This window comes from Palaemon carinicauda, chromosome 15 (genome assembly GCF_036898095.1).
Source record: "Palaemon carinicauda isolate YSFRI2023 chromosome 15, ASM3689809v2, whole genome shotgun sequence".
Classification (NCBI taxonomy): Eukaryota; Metazoa; Arthropoda; class Malacostraca; order Decapoda; family Palaemonidae; genus Palaemon; species Palaemon carinicauda.
The window spans coordinates 29,547,661-29,567,025 of NC_090739.1; the positions used below are offsets into that span (position 1 = coordinate 29,547,661).

Consider the following 19,365-nt stretch of genomic DNA (forward strand, 5'->3'; position numbering starts at 1 on the left):
GCGCGCCTAGAAGGTCGTGCGTGGAGAGTTGTTCGCGCACGTTTAGAAGGTCGTGCGTGGAGAGTTGTTCGCGCGCATAGGATGGGTCACGTGCGCCAAGTTAGTCAGACGATGATCACACGCGAGAGTTGTGCACCAAGTTGGTCGGGCGCATGCTCTCCACGACAAGTCTGAAAACTCTCTGTCGTAAGAATAGAACTCTTGGTGACTAGGTTCACGAGAACCAGAAGGTTCATCGTGATCATGTGAACCCCTACGGGTCGCGCACTTAGGAGATAACTCCTTGCTACAATAACCCAGAGGTTCAAGGTAGCGCAGGTTGCGCGAGCGCGAACGCTCAACACGACGAAAGTCCAATAACTCTCTGTCATAAGAGTAAGACTCTTGAAGATGAGGGTCACGAGAACCTGAAGGTTCAGCGTGTTCTGTGTTGCAAGACCCCGAAGGGTCAGTGCAACGAGAAACCGAAGTTCCTGTCAGGAGACACCAAAGTGTCAGCATGACTAAAGGTACAAGAACCAGAAGGTTCAGCGTAGCATTCGGCACGAGAGCCTACAGGCTCAGCGATACCGATGTTACGAGCATAAACTGTGTTGCGAGACCATGAAGGGTCAGCGCAACGGGAAACCGAAGTTTCCATGTCACGAGACACCGAAGTGTTAGCATGACTAAGGGCACGAGAGGCCGAAGGTTCAGGGTAACTTGTGTTGCAAGACCCCGAAGGGTACCCCAACAGGAAACCGAATGTTTCCTTGTCACGAAACACCGAAGGGTCAGCGTGACTGATGGTACGAGAGCCCGAAGGGTCAGCGTGACTGATGGTACAAGAGCCCGAAGGGTCAGCGTGACTGATGGTACGAGAGCCCGAAGGAGCAGCGTAACCATCGTTATGAGAGCCCGAAGGCTCAGCGTAACTGAAACCCGAAGGTTCCAAGTTGCGTGAACTCGAAAGTCCAGCGCGACGGAGGCCCGAAGGACTCGTAGGGTCATGAGAACCCGCAGGATCAACATGAGAGCCTGAAGGCTCACAATCATCGCGAGGAGAACCAGCAGATTCAAAAAGACGTCTCTTCCCAGCTTGAGGATAAGAACATCCAGGATGGAGAGGGGTCACAAACAACTCCACCCTACGATCCTCCGGAGAAGAACGCAGAGCAGACTCCACCTGAGGGGGAGACTGATCCAGCTCTAAAGATAACTCCTCCGCAGGGAGGTTTATTCTCCCGAAGGAGAACATCGCTTAAGACAAGGCTCTCGCTCCGCCCTTGGAGAACCATAAGCGTAAGGAGGGACCGCCGATATACAGAGGCGGTCTTCTCTCGAGAGCGAGAGACTCGTTCCCCCAAAGGGGAAACCTGCTTTGGAGAAAGCTCTGCCACCACCCCTAGTGGATCAGCAAACTCCTACAAGTTTTCTCTCGCGAAAGAGAGGAAAGTTCCCCCGAAGGAGATTGCCTAGAACAAGCATTCTCCCAGCACTAAGGGAAACAAGCTAAGGCGTACAACATATATTGGTCACTGAACAAACTATCTTGCGAGCGACAGAGCAGTCCTCCCGAAGGAGGACATCGCCTAAGACAAGCTTTCTCCCAGCTCTATGGGAAAAAGGCATAGGCGTAATAAACTCTCTCGCGAACGAGATAGAAGTCCTCCCAAAGGAGGACATTGCCTAAGACAAGCTTTCTCCCAGCTCTATGGAAAAAAAGCGTAGGCGTAATAATCTCTCTTGTGAACGGGAGAGAAGTCCTCCCGAAGGAGGACATCGCCTAAGACAAGCTTTCTCCCAGCTCAATGGGAAAAAAGCATAGGTGTAACAATCTCTCTCGCAAACAGGAGAAGGTCCCCTCAAAGGAGGAACAAGCCTTGGACTTGCTTTTCCCCACTCAAAGTGAAGAAGCACAGTCTTCGGCGATGAGATAGCAGGAACAGATCTCATTGAGCTGTTAGCAATTCTTCCCAAAAGAGGGAAGGTTGTTGAAAGGCTGAAGTGGGGAAGCTCTCTCTCTTGGATAGGGGGAGCAGCCCAACACTGGGGAAGGGTAACACTCCCTCGTAAGGGAAGGTTCTCCAACCCCTGGAGGCGAACCTCCTGACAGCAATCTATGCTTCCCATCAACAAGCCTTGTCCAAGTTGAAGGTCGGCAATGAGTGCTACCTCGTAACATGGGCAGCTCACGAGCTGCCACAGGCCATCGGCCTTGCGTTCCACGTCGCTGCTCTCTGTTAGAAAAGGAAATAAAAGTTGTGATGAATTACAATTCATAACTCCGCTGCATAACATGAACTATTTGGGAAATAAGTCACCTTCCTTGTAAGAGAATTCCTCGAAAGGGAGCTGAACTGTTAAAATCTTTAACTCAGGTAATGAAACAAACACACGGGAGTATTGAGAACCTGCTGTACCCACGCAGGGGAGGGCAGCAAGGTAGGGGAGTAGTAGCAAAACAATGACAACTCCCTTACGGTGGAGACCGCCGAATACGTTGTCAACAGTAATTAAAGTTACAAGTATTTAACAACATAAGAGTATATTTCCATTTATACATATATACATGCATATATATGTATAAGATAAAAACACACACAAAAGAGAAAAATTTTACGTAATTTGTATTTTTCCTAACAGTACTTACCTCGAACTACTTTCTTAGGAGTATCTGGAATCTCCTCCAAACCGACCAGAATTTTGTGTAGTTTACCCTATCTCTGTTTTCTATGCGGGGGAACCTCTGGCGGAAGGATATGCGCCATGAGGCGACCCAGGGTCAGAGAGCGTGCTCGCTCAGGTCTCGACATTCAGTAAGTTTTATGATAGATAGGTTTCTAATAGTCCTGTAAGGCACTCGGGGCAGGATGGGTGGGCCATAACCCGTAAGTAGTTCGAGGTAAGTGCTGTTAGGAAAAATACAAATTACTTAAAATTTGTGATTTGTTCCAACACGGAGTAATTACCTCGAACTACTTTCTTAGGAGACTTATACTTTAGGAGGTGGGTGTGGCCTTCCGGACCTAGAGACCGATGACGAAAGGAAAAGAGGAACCTAGATAGGAGGCTAGGTTCTGCTGACCTAAAAATAGAAACGAGAAATTAGGGAAAACTACACAAAAAACTATCTTAGTGTCTAAGTAACTCACCTCTGTAAAAATCCTGATAGACGTATTAATTCACTGACAGTGTATCCCATGAAAGGTGAAGGACTCAAGGGTCATGTAGGGGAAGGGTGATAGGGGGGAAAAGGTAAGAAAGGAACCTGTGTCTCTAGGACTTACCACCCACGGCTTCCCCGGGGCTACACCTTAAATCTTTTAGAGCGCAGAAATGACAGGGCCAAGAAAGAACTAGTCCTAGGATTTTCTCGAACATTCTTTAGGTAGTGAGCCGTAAAGGTGGACTGCCTTGACCATGTGCTTGCTCTCAGGATCTGGACCACTGCCATGTTCCTCTCGAAGGCCAACGAAGTACTCAGGCCCCTAATGTCATGGGGTCTAGGCTTTCCCGGAAGAGAGACCCCTGAACTGTCGTAGGCTCTCATGATTACGTGCCGCAGCCAGAAGGAGATCGTATTCTTAGAGACCGGCTTCTTCACTAGTCCTGAGGAGACGAACAGACTCTTGGTCTCGGGGCGAAGTCTGGCCGTTCTCTCTAGGTACTTACGTACCGTTCTGACCGGGCACAGTAGCAAGTCCCTCAGGTTGTCTGAACGTGGGATTGCTGGCACTGAGAACCCCTCAAACCTAGGGTCCCAAACAGCTGGGTTCTGAGTCTTGGCTACGAAGGTAGGCAAGAACCTGAAAGAAGCTTCTCGCCACCCCTTCGAGTGTGAGACCTCGTAAGACAGCCCATGAATCTCACTTACTCTTTTTGCTGACGCAAGGGCTAACAGAAAAACCATCTTGAGGGTGAGCTCCTTGTCCAGGATATCTTTGAGAAGCTCGAAGGGGGGCTTTGAAAGCATCTTCAGCACTCTAGCCACATCCCACTGGGGAACTCTAGTGGCCTGGGGGAACACGACTGCTCGAAGCGCTTGATGAGCATCGAGATATGTCTGGAAGCACCTAGGTCGATGCCCTTCAGGAGGAAGACTTGGCCCAACGCCGCCTGGACTCCTTTGATGGCTGGTATGGACGTGCCCACTTTGTCCCTCAGATAGACCAGGAAGTCGGCTATCTCGTGAATGGAGGCCGCTAACGGCCTGATGTTCTTCGAGGTGCACCATTTGGTAAAAGTAGCCCACTTTGCTTGGTATACCGCAACCGAAGACCGTCTTAGGTATCCTGACATACTTGCTGCGGTCTTCGACGAATATCCTTCCTTCCTCAGGAGACGCTCGATAACCTGAAGGCGGAGGGACCGATGGTTTTCGTGAAACCTTTGGAAGTGAGGTTGTCGGAGAAGGTCTGGCCTGTCCGGAAGGGGCCAAGGTGGAAGGCGCGCCAGTTCCTTTAGGTCTGCGAACCATTCTCTCTCCAGCCACCAGGGCGCTACCAAAGTCATCCACAAGTTGTTCGCCCTACTCACTCTGTTGAGTACTTGTGTGAGTATCCCGTAGGGGGGAAAGGCGTATACGTCGAGATTGTCCCAAGGATGTTGAAAAGCGTCCTCGAACGCTGCTGTTGGATCTGGCACAGGAGAACAAAACACGGGGAGCTGTGCGTTTAGCCTCGTGGCGAAGAGGTCTATTATCGGAGAGCCCCACTTCAGGATGATGGTCTTGGCTACTCTTGGGTGTAGGGACCATTCCGACCCTACTACTTGACCCATCCTGCTGAGGCCGTCAGCTAGGACGTTCTTCTTTCCCGGAATGAACCTGGCTGTGATCTTGATCTGTTCCTCCTCTGCCCATTCCAGGAATTCCATTGTGAGACTGCACAGCTCCTTCGACTTCAGTTCTCCTTGCTTTTTCACGTAGGCCACCACCGTGGCGTTGTTGCACATCAGAGCCACGGTGTTTCCAAGGAGTAGATGGACGAACTCTCGGCATGCCCTTTGCACGGCCATCAGTTCTAGCACGTTTATGTGCTGGCTCCTCTCCTCGGAGTCCCATTTTCCTTTCGCTGCCTTGTCGAGAAGATGGGCTCCCCAACCATCCTTTGATGCGTCCGTGAACAGCAGCATCTCCGGAGGGTCGACTGCGAAGGGCATTCCTTTGAGGGTGTTTGTTCTGTCGTGCCACCACTTAAGAACTTCCTTCGTCTCCGGGGACACCGGGACTATCTTGTGCGGGGAGTCCCCCTGGTTCCAGAGCTCCTTCAGGTTCCACTGAACGCCCCTGATTTTGAGCCTCCCCTGGGGGACCAATTTCTCCAACGAAACGAGGTGGCCTATCAACCGTTGCCAGTCCTTGGCTCTCCTGGGCTGGTCCAACAGGAAGGGCCGGAGTATCTGATCTAGGTTGTCTAGTCTCTCTGCGGAGGGGAAGGCTCTCGCCAACCGGGAGTCTAGAACCATCCCTAGGAAGGTCATCCTGGTGGAGGGTACCAGCTGTGACTTCTCCAGTTTGATTGTGATACCCAAGACACCGCAGAACCGCAGAAGTTTCGCGCCTTGCACCCTCAGTGCTCCCTCTGAGGCTGAAAGCAACAACCAGTCGTCTAGGTACCGAATCAGGCGGATGCCCTGTTCATGTGCCCAGGCTGAGACTGTTGCGAAGACCCTCGTGAAGACCTGAGGAGCTGTCGACAGTCCGAAGCAGAGGGTTCTGAATTGTAACGTCTGGGTACCGCCAAAACCGACTTCGGGGTGTCCATCTTGAAGTCGGTCTTGCACACGAACTTGTTGAGGGCTGAAAGATCTATGACCGGTCTCCAGCCCCCTGTCGCTTTCTCCACCAGGAAGAGCCTGCTGTAGAACCCCGGTCCTGGATCCTTGACTGGCTCTTCTGCCCCTTTTGCGAGCATGGCCGAAACTTCCTCCTGCAATGCTGTTCTTCTTAAGGGGTCCTTGGGCGCCAAGCACTCCGCCTGCTGGTCCGAGATCAGAGGGGGCGGTTCCGCTAGGAACGGCAACCTGTACCCTTCCTTCAGTACTGCTATGGTCCACGGATCCGCTCCGTGGTCCGGCCAAGCTTGCCAAGAGTGTTTGAGGCATTCCCCTACCTGAGGTTTCTGCAGGAATAGGGGGCCTCCCTTCCTATCTCCTTCGAGAGGCGCGGCTGGAACGTCCTCTCCTGGAGCTAGAGTAGGTAGGCCTGAAGTTCGCCTGAGGGGCTGAAGCACCCCTACGGGAGGGCTGCGAGGGCTGGTGCCAAGACACCGACGGGGTGTCCCTTCTAGGCTGGATCGGCGAAGCGCGGGGTGGGTGAGAGACATCCGAAGAGGGTCTCCTGTGGGCAGGTCGTCTTGCCGGTGGGGGTCTTGGGTCTCCCGCTTCCTTAAGTTTCCTGACCCTCTCCATAGTCTCTTCTACTGCCTTCAGGGGGAACACTGACTCGCCCCACAGAGGTAAGTTCCTCAAGGCTCTCGCCTCTCTGTCCGGTAGTCTCCTGACCAGCTCACTCAGGACTGTGTCCCTCTTCCACAGGACCCAGTTGGCTGCCTGAGAGAGGGACTGGTACGAGAGGAACTTGAGTGCTTTGCCCCCCGAACTAATCAGCTCCCTCAGCAAGGACTGATTCTCGGGGACGGAGAGGTCGTGAGAGGCCTGAAAGCCTACCAACGTGCAGGCCCACCAGTCCAACCATGACGATACAGACTCCATCCAGGGCCATATCCTCCATCATGGAGGTTTCTGCTGGAGAAAAACACACTGGAGCAGAGAATGCCCTATCTTCAGCCGCTCCCTGGTTCAGGATAGCAATCACTGGCTCCATCGTATAGGGACCTCCGCGGCGCCCCTCCGTGAGATAAAAGCGTTTCTGCATTTTAAGATCCTGGAGTAGTTTGGAGGCGCTCTGATTCCTGGGCGCGTCCGCCTGGCTGGCTATGAACCTATCTATGTGGTCCATACCCAGCCTAATGTCCCTCGCCAGGGGAAGAGCCAGCGAAGGCCACTGCTGCATAGGGTTATCCACTAGCCTGCTAAGACCGGAGAGCCAGGCTTCATCTGTCGAGGGTTTCGGCTCATCCAGCCTATGATTCCGCCTGATGAGGGCTAGGACCTTCCTATAGGTGGAGACCTCGTCTGTCGAACATTCGCCACCATCCACGAGGCCGTCGGCCAACTGGTCCTCCACCTGAGAAGGCACGTCTATGACAGAGGGTCCCGAGTGAGGTGGAGGAATCTTTTTCTCGTGGAGAGCCCTTTGCGGCTCGACTCGCTGAGCGGGCAGCTCCGCTGGGACGGGAGTAGCCGTCATGGGTCTACTCCTTCCAGCGGAGATCCATGGAGCTGCGGGCTTCCCCGTGCTGGCAGGTTGATTCCTTCGTTCAGGGCGGGCCATCGAAGAACCGGAGGCCGGGACAAGGCTGCCAGTCCGAAGGGGCGACTCTCTCCGCTGGGCGGATGAAGTCGGAACCTTCGCGGACTTATGCCTGTCGACCGAGACCTGGTGCGATGACTTCCGTCGAAAATCGGGTCTGCTGGAGGAGATGTACCGCGAGGATGGTGAAGGAGCTCTAGGGAGCCAGCCAGAGGTGCTCGAGGCTGCTGAAGCTCCTAGGAGGTGGCTGCGGGGGATGGCGACTCGCACATTCGCCTTTTGACGAGCGGCTCCTCTTGTGTTTCCTCCTGGGGGATCTGGAACGTCTCCTGGCGTGGCGTGATCAGGAACGGGAACGGGACCTCTTCCTGCGGGACCTCTCTCGTCTCCTCCTCGAGTCCCTCAGACCTTCGTCCTCCGAGGAGAAAGAGTACGACCCAAAAGAGGAGAATGATGACTGGTAGGAACGTGCTGAATCGTCCGAGGCGTCCCGAGTTGCTGGTGGATCTTCGTGCCGGTCCGCTGGTGAAGAAGGTTGAAGAAAGACGGGCGGGAGCGTTGCCGATGGCGCCGGGGGAGAGTAAGGCACTTTCTTGCAGACAAGCCAGATGTCGAACTCCTGTTCCAGTCTCATGGGAGACCTGAAGGGGGTCCTTGGCGGCGCCCACGCGAGGGGGTCCGAACTCGGCGAATCTTCCTTCTTGGCGTCTCCCCCGGCCGCTGACGTACCTGAAACGCAGACCCAAGAAGCGGGGGAAGAGGCTGTAGCGGCCTTCCCCCACATAGGATCGTCTGAAGAGACGGGCCCTGCTGGCAACAGGACCTCGTCTCCCGAACACACTCCCGTCCCTCCCTCAGGCCCCCAACTTGCCTGAACCGACACAACATCCCCACCAACAGACATCACTGACTCCTGGGGAAGAGCAATGGGCCGCTTCCCCGCAACGGACTTACCTCGTCCCCTACTCTGGGTAGGGGAAGGCGGCAGAGAAGCCCTCTCTGAAGAGGCACCGGGCGAAGCAAGAGGCGAGGCAATGCTTGACTTCTTTGGCGATCTTTTGGTAGCCTTCTTCTTTTTGGTGCCGTAGTACACCCACTGAACTTCATTCCAGGATTCACACTCAGGACACGTGGCTGTAGGGGAACACACACTGCCCCTACACGACGAACACAAAGAGTGGGGGTCGACTTCCAGCTTGGAAGGAAAAGCCCCACAAGATTTACCGGCCATAGGCCCGGGGCAACGCCGGGGATTCTCCATAACGAACCAATAAGCAGCAAAACGCCACAGGAACACAGAAGGAAAGGTAGGATAAGGTAAGGTATGAACACAAGGGGACCACGTGGGAACCTCGTGGGACACAAAGGGTCGGGGGACACAAAGGGTCGCACTGGGTAAGGAGAGCGCGGCGAGATGTTATCACGACGCGACCAGAAAACTTACTGAAGGTCGAGACCTGAGCGAGCACGCTCTCTGACCCTGGGTCGCCTCATGGCGCGTATCCTTCCGCCAGAGGTTCCCCTGCATAGAAAACGGAGATAGGGTAAACTACACAAAATTCTGGTCGGTTGGGAGGAGATCCCAGATACTCCTAAGAAAGTAGTTCGAGGTAAGTACTCCGTGTTGGAACAAACAAAAATTAAACAGAAAAACAATCAAGGCAAGTCTTTGCAAGAGAGACGGGCAGCATGTCCGTTCTTTACCGAGCCAAAAAGTAAAGTGGTTACTCAGCCGAGAGGTGTGAGTGAGCAGGGTAGTCAGTCTACCCCACCCCCCACCTGCTAACTAGTGGTAGGGGCAGTTATCTCTCACTAAAATTATCATGGCTTGTCTTTCAGCTACGCCGAAAGTATACCCCATAAATAGTGGAGGGTTTGTATTTATGCCTGAACAAAAGAAATTTTCTTCAAAAAGATATCATTGCAGTACTGTACTTCTATCTTAAGATAAATCTATAAGATACAAAGTATCCACTGATGTACTGTATTCTATACACAAACTTATAGGAAAATAATCTGTTCTTAAATAAAAATGTTTGTGAAAGTAGCATCTTACCATCTTTAATATCTATCATGATTTTTGATATAAGCCATAGTTGTTGTGCATATGTGGAGAGAGGAGGAGACTTCATAACAAATGGCCCTGATGTCAACTGTGATTGATTAACTGCTGGTGACAATTGAGTTGCTCGCTGTTTTGCAGTAACAGTGATGGGAGGCCCTGAGAGATATAGAACACAACATTAAAGCATCTTAAAACCAAGCATCTTAAAAGCAAACATCTTAAAAGCTAGCAATTTATTTAAACTAAAGTGAATATAATATTGCACACATTCTTATGAACAAAATTTACATCAACTAGAATAAAATATAAGTACAGAAACCTACAACAATTAAGATACAAAATACCACAAATAAATAACTAATAAATATTGTAAAACATCACAAAATTTTAAAAGCAGTTTGTACAGTATTTTCTAAAAAGCAATTTGTACAGTATTTTTCCTAAATATACAAACCTGAGTCCTTTATTGGGAGTATAATTTCAGAGCGGCTAGAAACTCGGCTGTTAAAATTTTTAACAAGATGTCAGTAGTTACTAGCAGGTAGAGAAGAAACCCCGGCCCCTTACCAGCTCATTGAGAAGCTACTTTGACCTTCACCTAGAACTCGCGGGGTAGATGGGGCAGGGAGTACATTATAACTTAAAAGACTCAGGTTTATATAGTTAGGAAATATACAAATTACTTTTAAAAAATCCTATTTGTTCTTTTACGGATACAAACGTTTGTCCTTTAATAAGAGACTTATTCTCATAAGGGAGGAAGTTCCTATGCCCAAACTGGTTGGTTTAAAATCCCAGGAAATCTAACACATGGTCCTTAAGAAAAGCATGAGTGTTGACTACAATTCACTTCCTATCACCCGAGTGTCAGGGGATAGGACTAGGCTACTGTCATACAGTATACAGTCAGTCACAGAAGAACTATAACTTCAAGAGTATTGTGTCTGTAATGTAATTACTGTATCTGTAAATTGATGGGTTCACAATACTATGCACCCTGTACCTTGATAGGAGCAGGGGAGAAGCACTTCTATCTTAACATTGAAAGAATAGTTATTCTGTATGGTGTCTTACCTGCATCAAAGTCTGACATGGAAAAATAATGGTCCAACTGCTGCACCCCAAGGAAGGGGAAGGAGAAGAATGAAGGCCAGAGATTCTTACTTTCATCTACATTGATGTAACCATTCGCTTAGACGAAATACTTCTTGTCCTGTGAGGAGCAAGGTACGTTAAACCACAGCTACCACAGGTCCTAAGAAGACTCTCGAGTGACATGTCGGTGCATTCCCATAGATAGTGAGTCGTAAAAGTCGTCCAATGTTTCCGAACTCCATCGATCCTATGCCAAAAACCTTCCGTTAGCTGGTACAGAACTCTATTAATAGTGTCCCGTAGTCTGAAAGAGATGATGATTCTGGTCATTTTATTCTTGGGTCTTCCTGGACTGATGAACAAGTTCTGCCATAGTGGTCTGAATGGTCGAGTTCTCTAGAGATAGCATCTTAGTGCCCTCACAGGGCATAGGAGCAACTTATCTGGATTGCCATTTTCTTTGCTACAGGGGAAAATTGAAAAAGAATAAAATCTTGGTTCTTTTTCAGCTGGTTTTTGTGTTTCCGCTACAAACTCGGGAACAAAGGAAAATGAGACCTCCTAACGAGATACCACATTATATTTAGCTTGCTTACCCATTTAGCTGAAGTCAAAGCAAGAAGAGGGAGAGGTCCCATCCTATGCTTTATTCAATGGTTTGTAGAGGCCTTTTTCAGACCTAAAAACCTTAGCTACATTCCAAGAAGGGCTTTTGAGCTCTCTTGGTGGGCAAAATTGTTTGAAACACTTGACCAACAATGACAAACCCTATGAGGCTAAAGGGTCAACTTCTTACAGCTTGAAGACCTGGCTCAAGGTTGAGCAGTAGCCTTTTACTCCTGAGATTGAAAGGAATCTCTCTCTTCATAAGAAAGCTAGGAGGTCCACTATCTGTTGGATTGTGGTTCCAAAAGGAGAAGTGCCCCTCAGACAACACCAATTACAGAAGATGGCCTATTTGGCCTGATAGTGCTTTCCCAATGTAGGAATGCTAACAAATCATGCAGGGAAGATAATTTAAACATAATAAATACACAGAATCTGCTAAGTAAAGTAACTCAAGAACACTCCCAACTTGATTACAGTATCTAGAAACAACATATCTTTAGTCAACCAACTTCTAAAACCTGAATTTAAACATTTTTATTTATGAGGTGTTATAATGGTGTCAAGACTAGAAATCAAATTGAAATCTATGACACGATTAGGGAACTGATGGGTCTTCAGCATGTTTCCGTATTATAGAAGGCTTAATGAATAAACAGGAACAGGAATTGATAGCCTTTTCCTGAATCTGGGAAAACAAGTTATCAATTCTATCCACCGCTAAGTTAAGAACTAAAGGATATAAACAGTCTTGGAAGTAGCTACTTCTTTAGCTTATGAACTTACATTACTTAACATATTAGGGTATTTTCTCACCAATTTGAAAAAGGGATAATTCCACACTTTCAAGGTCTGCCTCTGTGTTTTCTTTCAATTCATCTTCTTGTATAACAAGTTGAACCATAAGAAACCAGCTGATTTCTAGGTTAGTTTACACCTGGATAAGGGGGATGGTCAGCATGCACACAGAGGAATCTTTTGGGCAGTAGATGTACTAGCGCCAATATTTACCTGCTAGAGCTAACTCGTAATGAGCTAGTGGCCAAGCTAGCAAGTGAACAGAGCACAAACTCAACTGAAACATGATGCAAGCAATTAACTTTAGATGAAATGCCATTCACCCATCAAGATTTAAGGAAATTGTACAATATGTTACGCCATCCACATATGAAATAGGAGATTGTTTAGGAATGCTTACTTTAGGAATATTAGGATCCAAGACTAATAACTCGGTCTTCTGCCTCACAATCTAGGATTGTGGCGATGCAAGGATTTAGCAGCAGAAAGGTTTAAAATAATAGAATTCAAGGCTGTTTCTTCCTTGTACTGTATAAATAATTAAACCTATTATATAATTAAAGCAGTACGGAAAAGACATTTACAATAACCTGATATTTATTTTACATAAAACAGGACTATCTTTTAAGTTTTTCAGCTGCATATCATATGCATGCAAGTTAGATTAAGCCTACCACAGGTCAAAATTTAGCAATTAACAACTTCTCGTAACTTAATGTTTGTAAGTTGGGGACCTACTGTATGACTTCAGCAAAGCTGGAATGGTTGTTAAATTTTTTAATGAGGTACTGTAACACCGCTGGCTGTTGGGTGGCAGGTAGGCCACACTCACCTGCCAGGTAGCAATACCTTCACTTTGACCTATCACCATGGACTTGCAGGATGCTTGAGGTGAGAAGTGAAACTTAAAAGTATCAGGTTTGTTTATTTCTTAATAATACAAATTCATTAGAAAAAAATTTATTTCTTCCTACACGTAATACAAATCATTGATGTTTAATAGGAGACTCATCCTTAGGAGGGACAAAGTCCCTAAATCCAGTCTGGCTGGTTTTACTCACCCGAGAAATGTCAATACCCTTTGGTCTTGGAGAAGAGTGAAAGTGATGACTACCTTCAACCGCTTAACAACCTGATCATGGAGATACCATTGGTGTTGGGCTAGTTCCTTACCAGGAGACCGGTAGGTGGTTGTGCAAGAACCTATATCCATAAGAATATTGTTCATTATGAAAAGTGAGATGCATACATTTCATCCATCCTTCCCCTCATATGGGGGATGGGAGATACTGTGATACAGAGCTTGTCTGTAAAGAAAAGTTACTCGGTCTCGAGGTCCACTTGCATTTACTGTCCAATCAAGCATATAATAGAGCAACTGCTTCACCCCAAAGGGGAAAAAGGAAGAGGAGAACAGCCAGACAATCTACCTCTCCTTCAGATTTTAGAGTTATGTTGCAACTACTATTTTACATGAGATGCTTCATGTCCCATAAGAGAGCTAGGTTTGCAACATGACTTGTTGAGTACTGAAGCTACCTCATGAGTAAAGCTAAAGTTATCCGGGGACTTGTGGGTACACTCATGGTTAGTGGGCAGCGAAGTTTCCTGTCATGCCAGACTCATATGGTCTTTTTAAAGGCTAGGGTAGATCTGATATCACTGACTTCATGCACTCAAACTGGGATGGTCTCTCCAGAATCTCATTGGGGTAGCATGGCTGAAGGTGCACGAGTCAGAAGAAGCAATGTTTTGGAAATGTTTATCTACATCCTTTCTGTGCAGGAAAAAGTATTTGGTGCTGCATATGGGGACTTTAGATCTCTCAAAGCGTTACCGTGTCCTCGTACATCAGATGAGTCATTCTGTCCTCACTAGCTTGAGATTGGAGTTGTGCGAGGCTAGAAGCTGGCTCTTGGACACAGACTCAGGACAAGGGACAGGAGGGCCTTCCTCCATAGTGAATGACTTTTGATAACAAAGTGTCAAGCGTTATACTCATCATGATGTTGAAGCTGAGGCTTGTGAGTTGTCTTGGGTTCAAATCCTATCTGATACTCAGTCAAGGATATCAGAGAGTCTGCTTGGAAGACCTAATGAATCGACCAACCTCCCTAAAGGAATTGAGTTCCTAGAGAGGGAAGACCACTCGAACGTATTCCTGAGCCCAGGTCAATCTTCTAGATGGAAAAATATCTGAGCTTTTCAGTCAGAATTCTAGTAAAAAAGGCCGAATGACAGATTTTGAAACGGAGAGGCTCTGCTTTGTGAAGTATCCCTACTACAAAGCTTCTTACAGAAGAAGGATAGTTCTATTGGTATTTAAAGGAGAAGCATCAGTATGGATACCATCCGGTGTATGGTTCTTGGGAAGCAATGAGGTACCTTGAAACTGAAATCATTTACAGACTTAGGCATTAGGCAAACCAAGAAAGAGGGTGGAAAGACTTGGGTATCAATGAAAACTGGTGTATTGGAAGGTGACCCAAATGCTGCTGATGTCCATGGAATGGTCGAGCAGCTTATAGGCCGTTGTTCCAGAACTAAAGTTGTGGATCAAATGGAAGGCGAACAAGTCCTTCAATGATGATACTAAAGGTGCAAAGTGTAAGGAATCTTTTCACCATGCATGGAACTGAGGAGTTATTGATCCTATTCCATGCTTCTTTTGATTGAGCATGTCTACTAGATCATTCATCTCGATGGAATGGGGCTTGTGTACTGTACAACTCTGTCATGTTGTCGGTTGCTCCAGGGCATACCTAATAGCCCAATTGCCAAGGGTCTGTGATACAGAACCCCTTTGCTAGTAGAAGTAAGTCACAAAGGTGGAGTTTTTTTTCCTTCAACACTACCATGTGACAAATAGAATCTGTTGGGAAGAAAGCAAAAGTGTTGCTTGGTCATCCAGTAGGTTGAGAGCAGGTGATCATGTACTCAAAATATGCACCGTGCTTGGATTCATTTACGGTAGGGTCCCTGGAGGAGGAGTCCGAGTGGAACTATCCTGACGGGGAAAAAGTCTATCAGCTAATAAGCCCAATTTCCTGTTTCCTGTTCCACTAAAACAAGGAAGGAAAATTGCTAGCTGCTCACCAAGGATGCTTCCAACATATCTGCAGCAATCACTGGTTTGGAAAGTCCGTGTAGAACAAGTTCTCCATGACTAGAAAAGTTTCAGGGGAGGTTGTTACAATTCACCCTAATGTTTTTGGTGCTGCGCTGCTTCCCTCTGTCTGCCCAAAAAGATTTTCAGTGTGTTTAAGAGCAACATTCAGTCCTTCATTTCTGCTTGACCATGCATTTGAGTTACCAATTCAATACGATTCTAAGATCATGGTAAAATGAGATTAACTGCCTTGATCCTGGAGCACTGCCTGCTGGACAGCAACAGGACAAATTGATTGTGTAGAAAATCCTAAAAGGTTAGTGTCTCAATCAAGTAGGTACCAGATAAGTAAGTATGAATGGTCGGGGCATAATGTAGTTCGAAGCTGGGTTTAAAAATGACAAATTTTGAAGTAATTTGTATTTTTCCTAATGATAAAACATTTAGCTATTTATAGGGTTATTACTTTTGGCGAAGTTGAAAGGACGAGCTATTGAAATTTAGCAAGGGTTAACTACCCATCCCGCTGGTTAGCGGGGGTGGGGGGGAACTAGCTACCACTCTCACTCACACACCAGTGACTGCTTCACTTTGCTTGGAGGTAGGACTTCAAGGGGGACAGGGTTGGCGGGAAAGTTTGTATGAATAGCTAAAGATTTGTATCCTTAGGAAAATACAAATAACTTCCAAATTTGTCATTTGTTCCATAATTGGAATACCAACCTACGCTATTTATAAGGGTGACTCGCCCATTAGGAGGGTGGATGTCCCTGCCAATCTGGATTTTTGGCTTTACCTGGGGTTTCCTTTAATATGTAAGCTGGTATAAAAAAATAAGACCCTAAAACATCGCTAAACTTTGCTACACAAGGTCTGCGGCCTAAGCAAGCTGTGTGTCGAGTTACTAGCAATGTGACTGTCAAGGTATTAGTTATTTCGAGTCCATAGGAATTAACAGAGTTGACCAAGACTTTCCCAATACCACCTCGCTAGGTATGGGGACTAACAGTATTGACTCAATACTAGGTACACAAGGGAGCTATGGTTTACCTGCATTGGTTGAGGCCAGCTTGTGCAGAGGAACCAGGATGTTGCTTTCCCCAAGAGAGAGTATGAAGAAAAGAAATGAGCCAGTCATTCCCTTTCATTCACACAAACTAAAACCAGGTTACAGTGCCCTCAATCTTCTGCTACTTGTTCAATAAGGAGCTTGAGGTACTAAACCAGCTGTTGTGCAGCCACCGCAGGACCAATAGGGAACGTATTGAGTCTCCTGTGGGTCACGTCTTGCAGGTAATGGGCTGTGAAAGTCATATGATGCTTCCACACCCCTGCTTGTAAAACCTGCATCAAAAAGTAGTTTCTTTTGAAGGCCACAGATGTAGCTATGTCCGACATCATGTGCTCTGGGTAGACGTGTTGGAGGAGGATCTGGATTTAAAGCGTGGTCAATGACTTTGCGAATCCATGCAGAGATGGCGTTGTTAGTGATCCTCCTCTTGTTTCCCCCGGTGCTGGCAAAGAGCGAAAGCACCCAGGGACGAGCTGCCGCTGTTCTTTTGTGGTAGAGCCTCAAACTCCTTACTGGGCATAGTAATAGATGATTTGGATCGTCAGTTACAGAGCGGAGATTCATTATCCAAAAGGAATCAAATCTAGGATCCAATAACCCTGGATTCTGAGTCTTGGCAACAAACTCATGGATAAAAATGAATATAACCTCTACCCATCCCTTTGAATGTGAGATGTCATAAGAAAGATCATGCAGTTCACATACTCGATTGGCTGAGGCCAGGCGAGTAGGAATACCATCTTCCGAGTAAGGTGGCAATCTTTTGCCTGGTGTAATGGTTTGTAGGGAGGTCTCTTTAGAGACCGAAGGACTCGAACCACGTTCCAAGGGGAGGTCTCACTTCTGACTGAGGACAGGTAATTTTGTAACTCCGTACGAGTAAAGAAAGTTCTAGCAATGAGATGTCCATTCCTTTCACTTTAAAGGCGAAGCTCAAGGCTGAGCGATAGCCTTTCACTGCCGAAACTGAGAGGCACATTTCCTCCCGCAAATACACGAGGAACTCCGCTATTGTTTGAATAGTGGCATTGAATGGAGAGATACCTCTTCCATGACACCAACCACTGAAGACGTTCCACCTGGCCTGGTAGACTGATGCTGAAAATTTTTGCAGATAACCAGACATCCTCTTTGCAACTTGTTGAGAAAATCCTCTCTGAGCAAGGCATGACTTTGTGGTATATGAGATGAGGTTGTCTAAGTAGATTATGTTGGGGAGGAAGTTCTCTTGGAAGCTCTGTTAGGAGCTGCAAAAGGTCCGGGAACCATTCTGCATGATGCCATAGTGGAGCTATGAGGGTCATTGAGAGGGTAACCGATGTTCTGGCCTTGTTGAGTAATCCTCTCATCAGACAGAACGGGAGAAAGGCGTAAATGTCTGTTGGAATGCATCTTGCCAGAAAGCTCTGGGATCTGGGACTGGGGAGTAGTACAACGGGAGCCTGAAGTTCACGACCGTTGCAAACAGATCCACTGTCGGAGAACCCCCACAAAATCAGGCTACTAGATGATCCTAAGACCATTTGGCACCCACTGAGTTGCTCTGCTCAGATTGTCTGTGAGCGCTTTCCTTTTGCTGGGAATGAAGCAAGCTGATAGTGAGACCGAGTGGACTTCGGCCCATCTCAGTATCTCTACTGCTAGATGGAATAGGGGCTGCAAAAAAGTACCTCCTTGCTTGTTGCTGTAAGCAACTACTCTGGTGTTGTCACTCATCACCACAACTGAGTGACCCACCAGGAACTGATGGAACTTTTGAAGGGACAGGTAGACGGCCTTCATCTCTAAGAGGTTTATGTGAAGGTACTTTTCGAGCTCTGACCAAAGGCCTGAGGTCGTGTGGTGCAGCACGTGGGACCCCACCCTTCTTTCGATGCATCGGAAAACAGCATCAAGTCTGGGGGGAGGACGAGAAGATCTACACCCCTCCGCAGATTCTCATATGCCACCCACCATTCGAGGTCTGTCTGTTCTTCTGGTCCAATGGGGACCAAAATATCCGGGAAACGAAGGCCTGATTCCAATTGGACTTTAGCTGCCACTGGAGGGATCAAATCCTGAAGCGGCCGTTGGGAACTAGATGGGCCAGAGATGATAGTTGTCCGAGGAGATACAGCCACTTCTGGGCTGGGAGTTCTTTTCATCTGAGAAAAGGTCTCGCGACCTTCCTCAGCCTCACTACCCTGTCGTCTGGGTAAGACTTGGGGTTCTGTGGAAAGACCGAAGCACAGTACCCTGAACTGGTGTTTCCTGTTGTCTAGGTTAAATCTTAGATACTTCCTTGAAGACTGATGGATTGGGATCTGGAAGTATGCGTCCTTTCGGTCCAGTGTGCACATGAAGTCCTGTGGTCTTACCGCTTGTCTGACAGTGTCTGCCATCTCCATGCTGAACGAAGTCTGTTCGACAAACTTGTTCAGAGCTGAGAGGTCGATGACTGGTCTCCAGCCTTCAGAAGCCTTTTTCACAAGAAAGAGTTGACTGAAGAAGCCTGAGGAGTCATCGGGGACCTCCTGGAAAGTGCCCTTCTTCAACATGGTCTGGACTTCGGCACAAAGGGCCAACCCCTTTGCTGATCCCATCACAAAGGAGTTTATCGTTAATGGATCCTTGATTAGTGGAGGGAGACATAAAGTGAACGGGACGCGATACCCTGAACGAATCACGGAGACTGTCCAGGGTTCAGCCCCAAGCTGTATATACCTGTCCCAGCAGCTTTGTAGGCATCTCCCCACTGGTGGATAAGCAGGGCGATCGCCTGTCCTAGGGGTTTTTAGACATCTATTTCTTCGCTACCGACTTACTCGTTGAGGCTTTAGGTTGGTTGGTCTGCGGAGGAGCTGGTGGTCTGTAGGGTCAGGATGTCAAGGCCCTATGGAGGAGGGAGTCCTTGAGGGACTTCCTCCATCTCTCCGCAGCTTGCTCAACATCCCTAGGCACGAACAAAGAGGATCTCTCCAGAGAGTTGTTCCGGAGCCTTGCAATCTTGACGTTAAGGACTTGGTGATGGAATCTTGATGGTGTGGGTACCTGAGAGAAGGAAGGCTTCCATCACCTTCCTGGTACTTTCTTTGGAAAAATCCTCCATCCTTATCAGGATCCCTATGGATCCTTACCAAAGATCCAGCCACGAAGTACCCTGCATGGCATACTTCACAACCTTTTCCTGATTTAGGATCTCTGCAGCCGAGAACATGACTTAACACCAGAAATTCCTCTATGAATGGTGAAGAAGAAGGGCTGGTCAGGGCTCGTCCAAGATC

The 19,365-nt window shown here is 47.8% G+C and overlaps 1 protein-coding gene across 3 annotated transcripts in view; it reads right to left on the minus strand.

Annotated features, from left to right (window-relative positions):
- Positions 1-19,365, minus strand: part of LOC137654537 (transmembrane protein 181) — a 198,601-nt gene that overhangs the window by 144,817 nt on the left and 34,419 nt on the right. For all 3 annotated transcript variants that reach the window (XM_068388251.1, XM_068388252.1, XM_068388253.1), the window contains exon 3: positions 9,414-9,578. In XM_068388251.1, the coding sequence (XP_068244352.1) occupies positions 9,414-9,578 (165 nt within the window). The remainder of the gene's footprint in view (positions 1-9,413; positions 9,579-19,365) is intronic.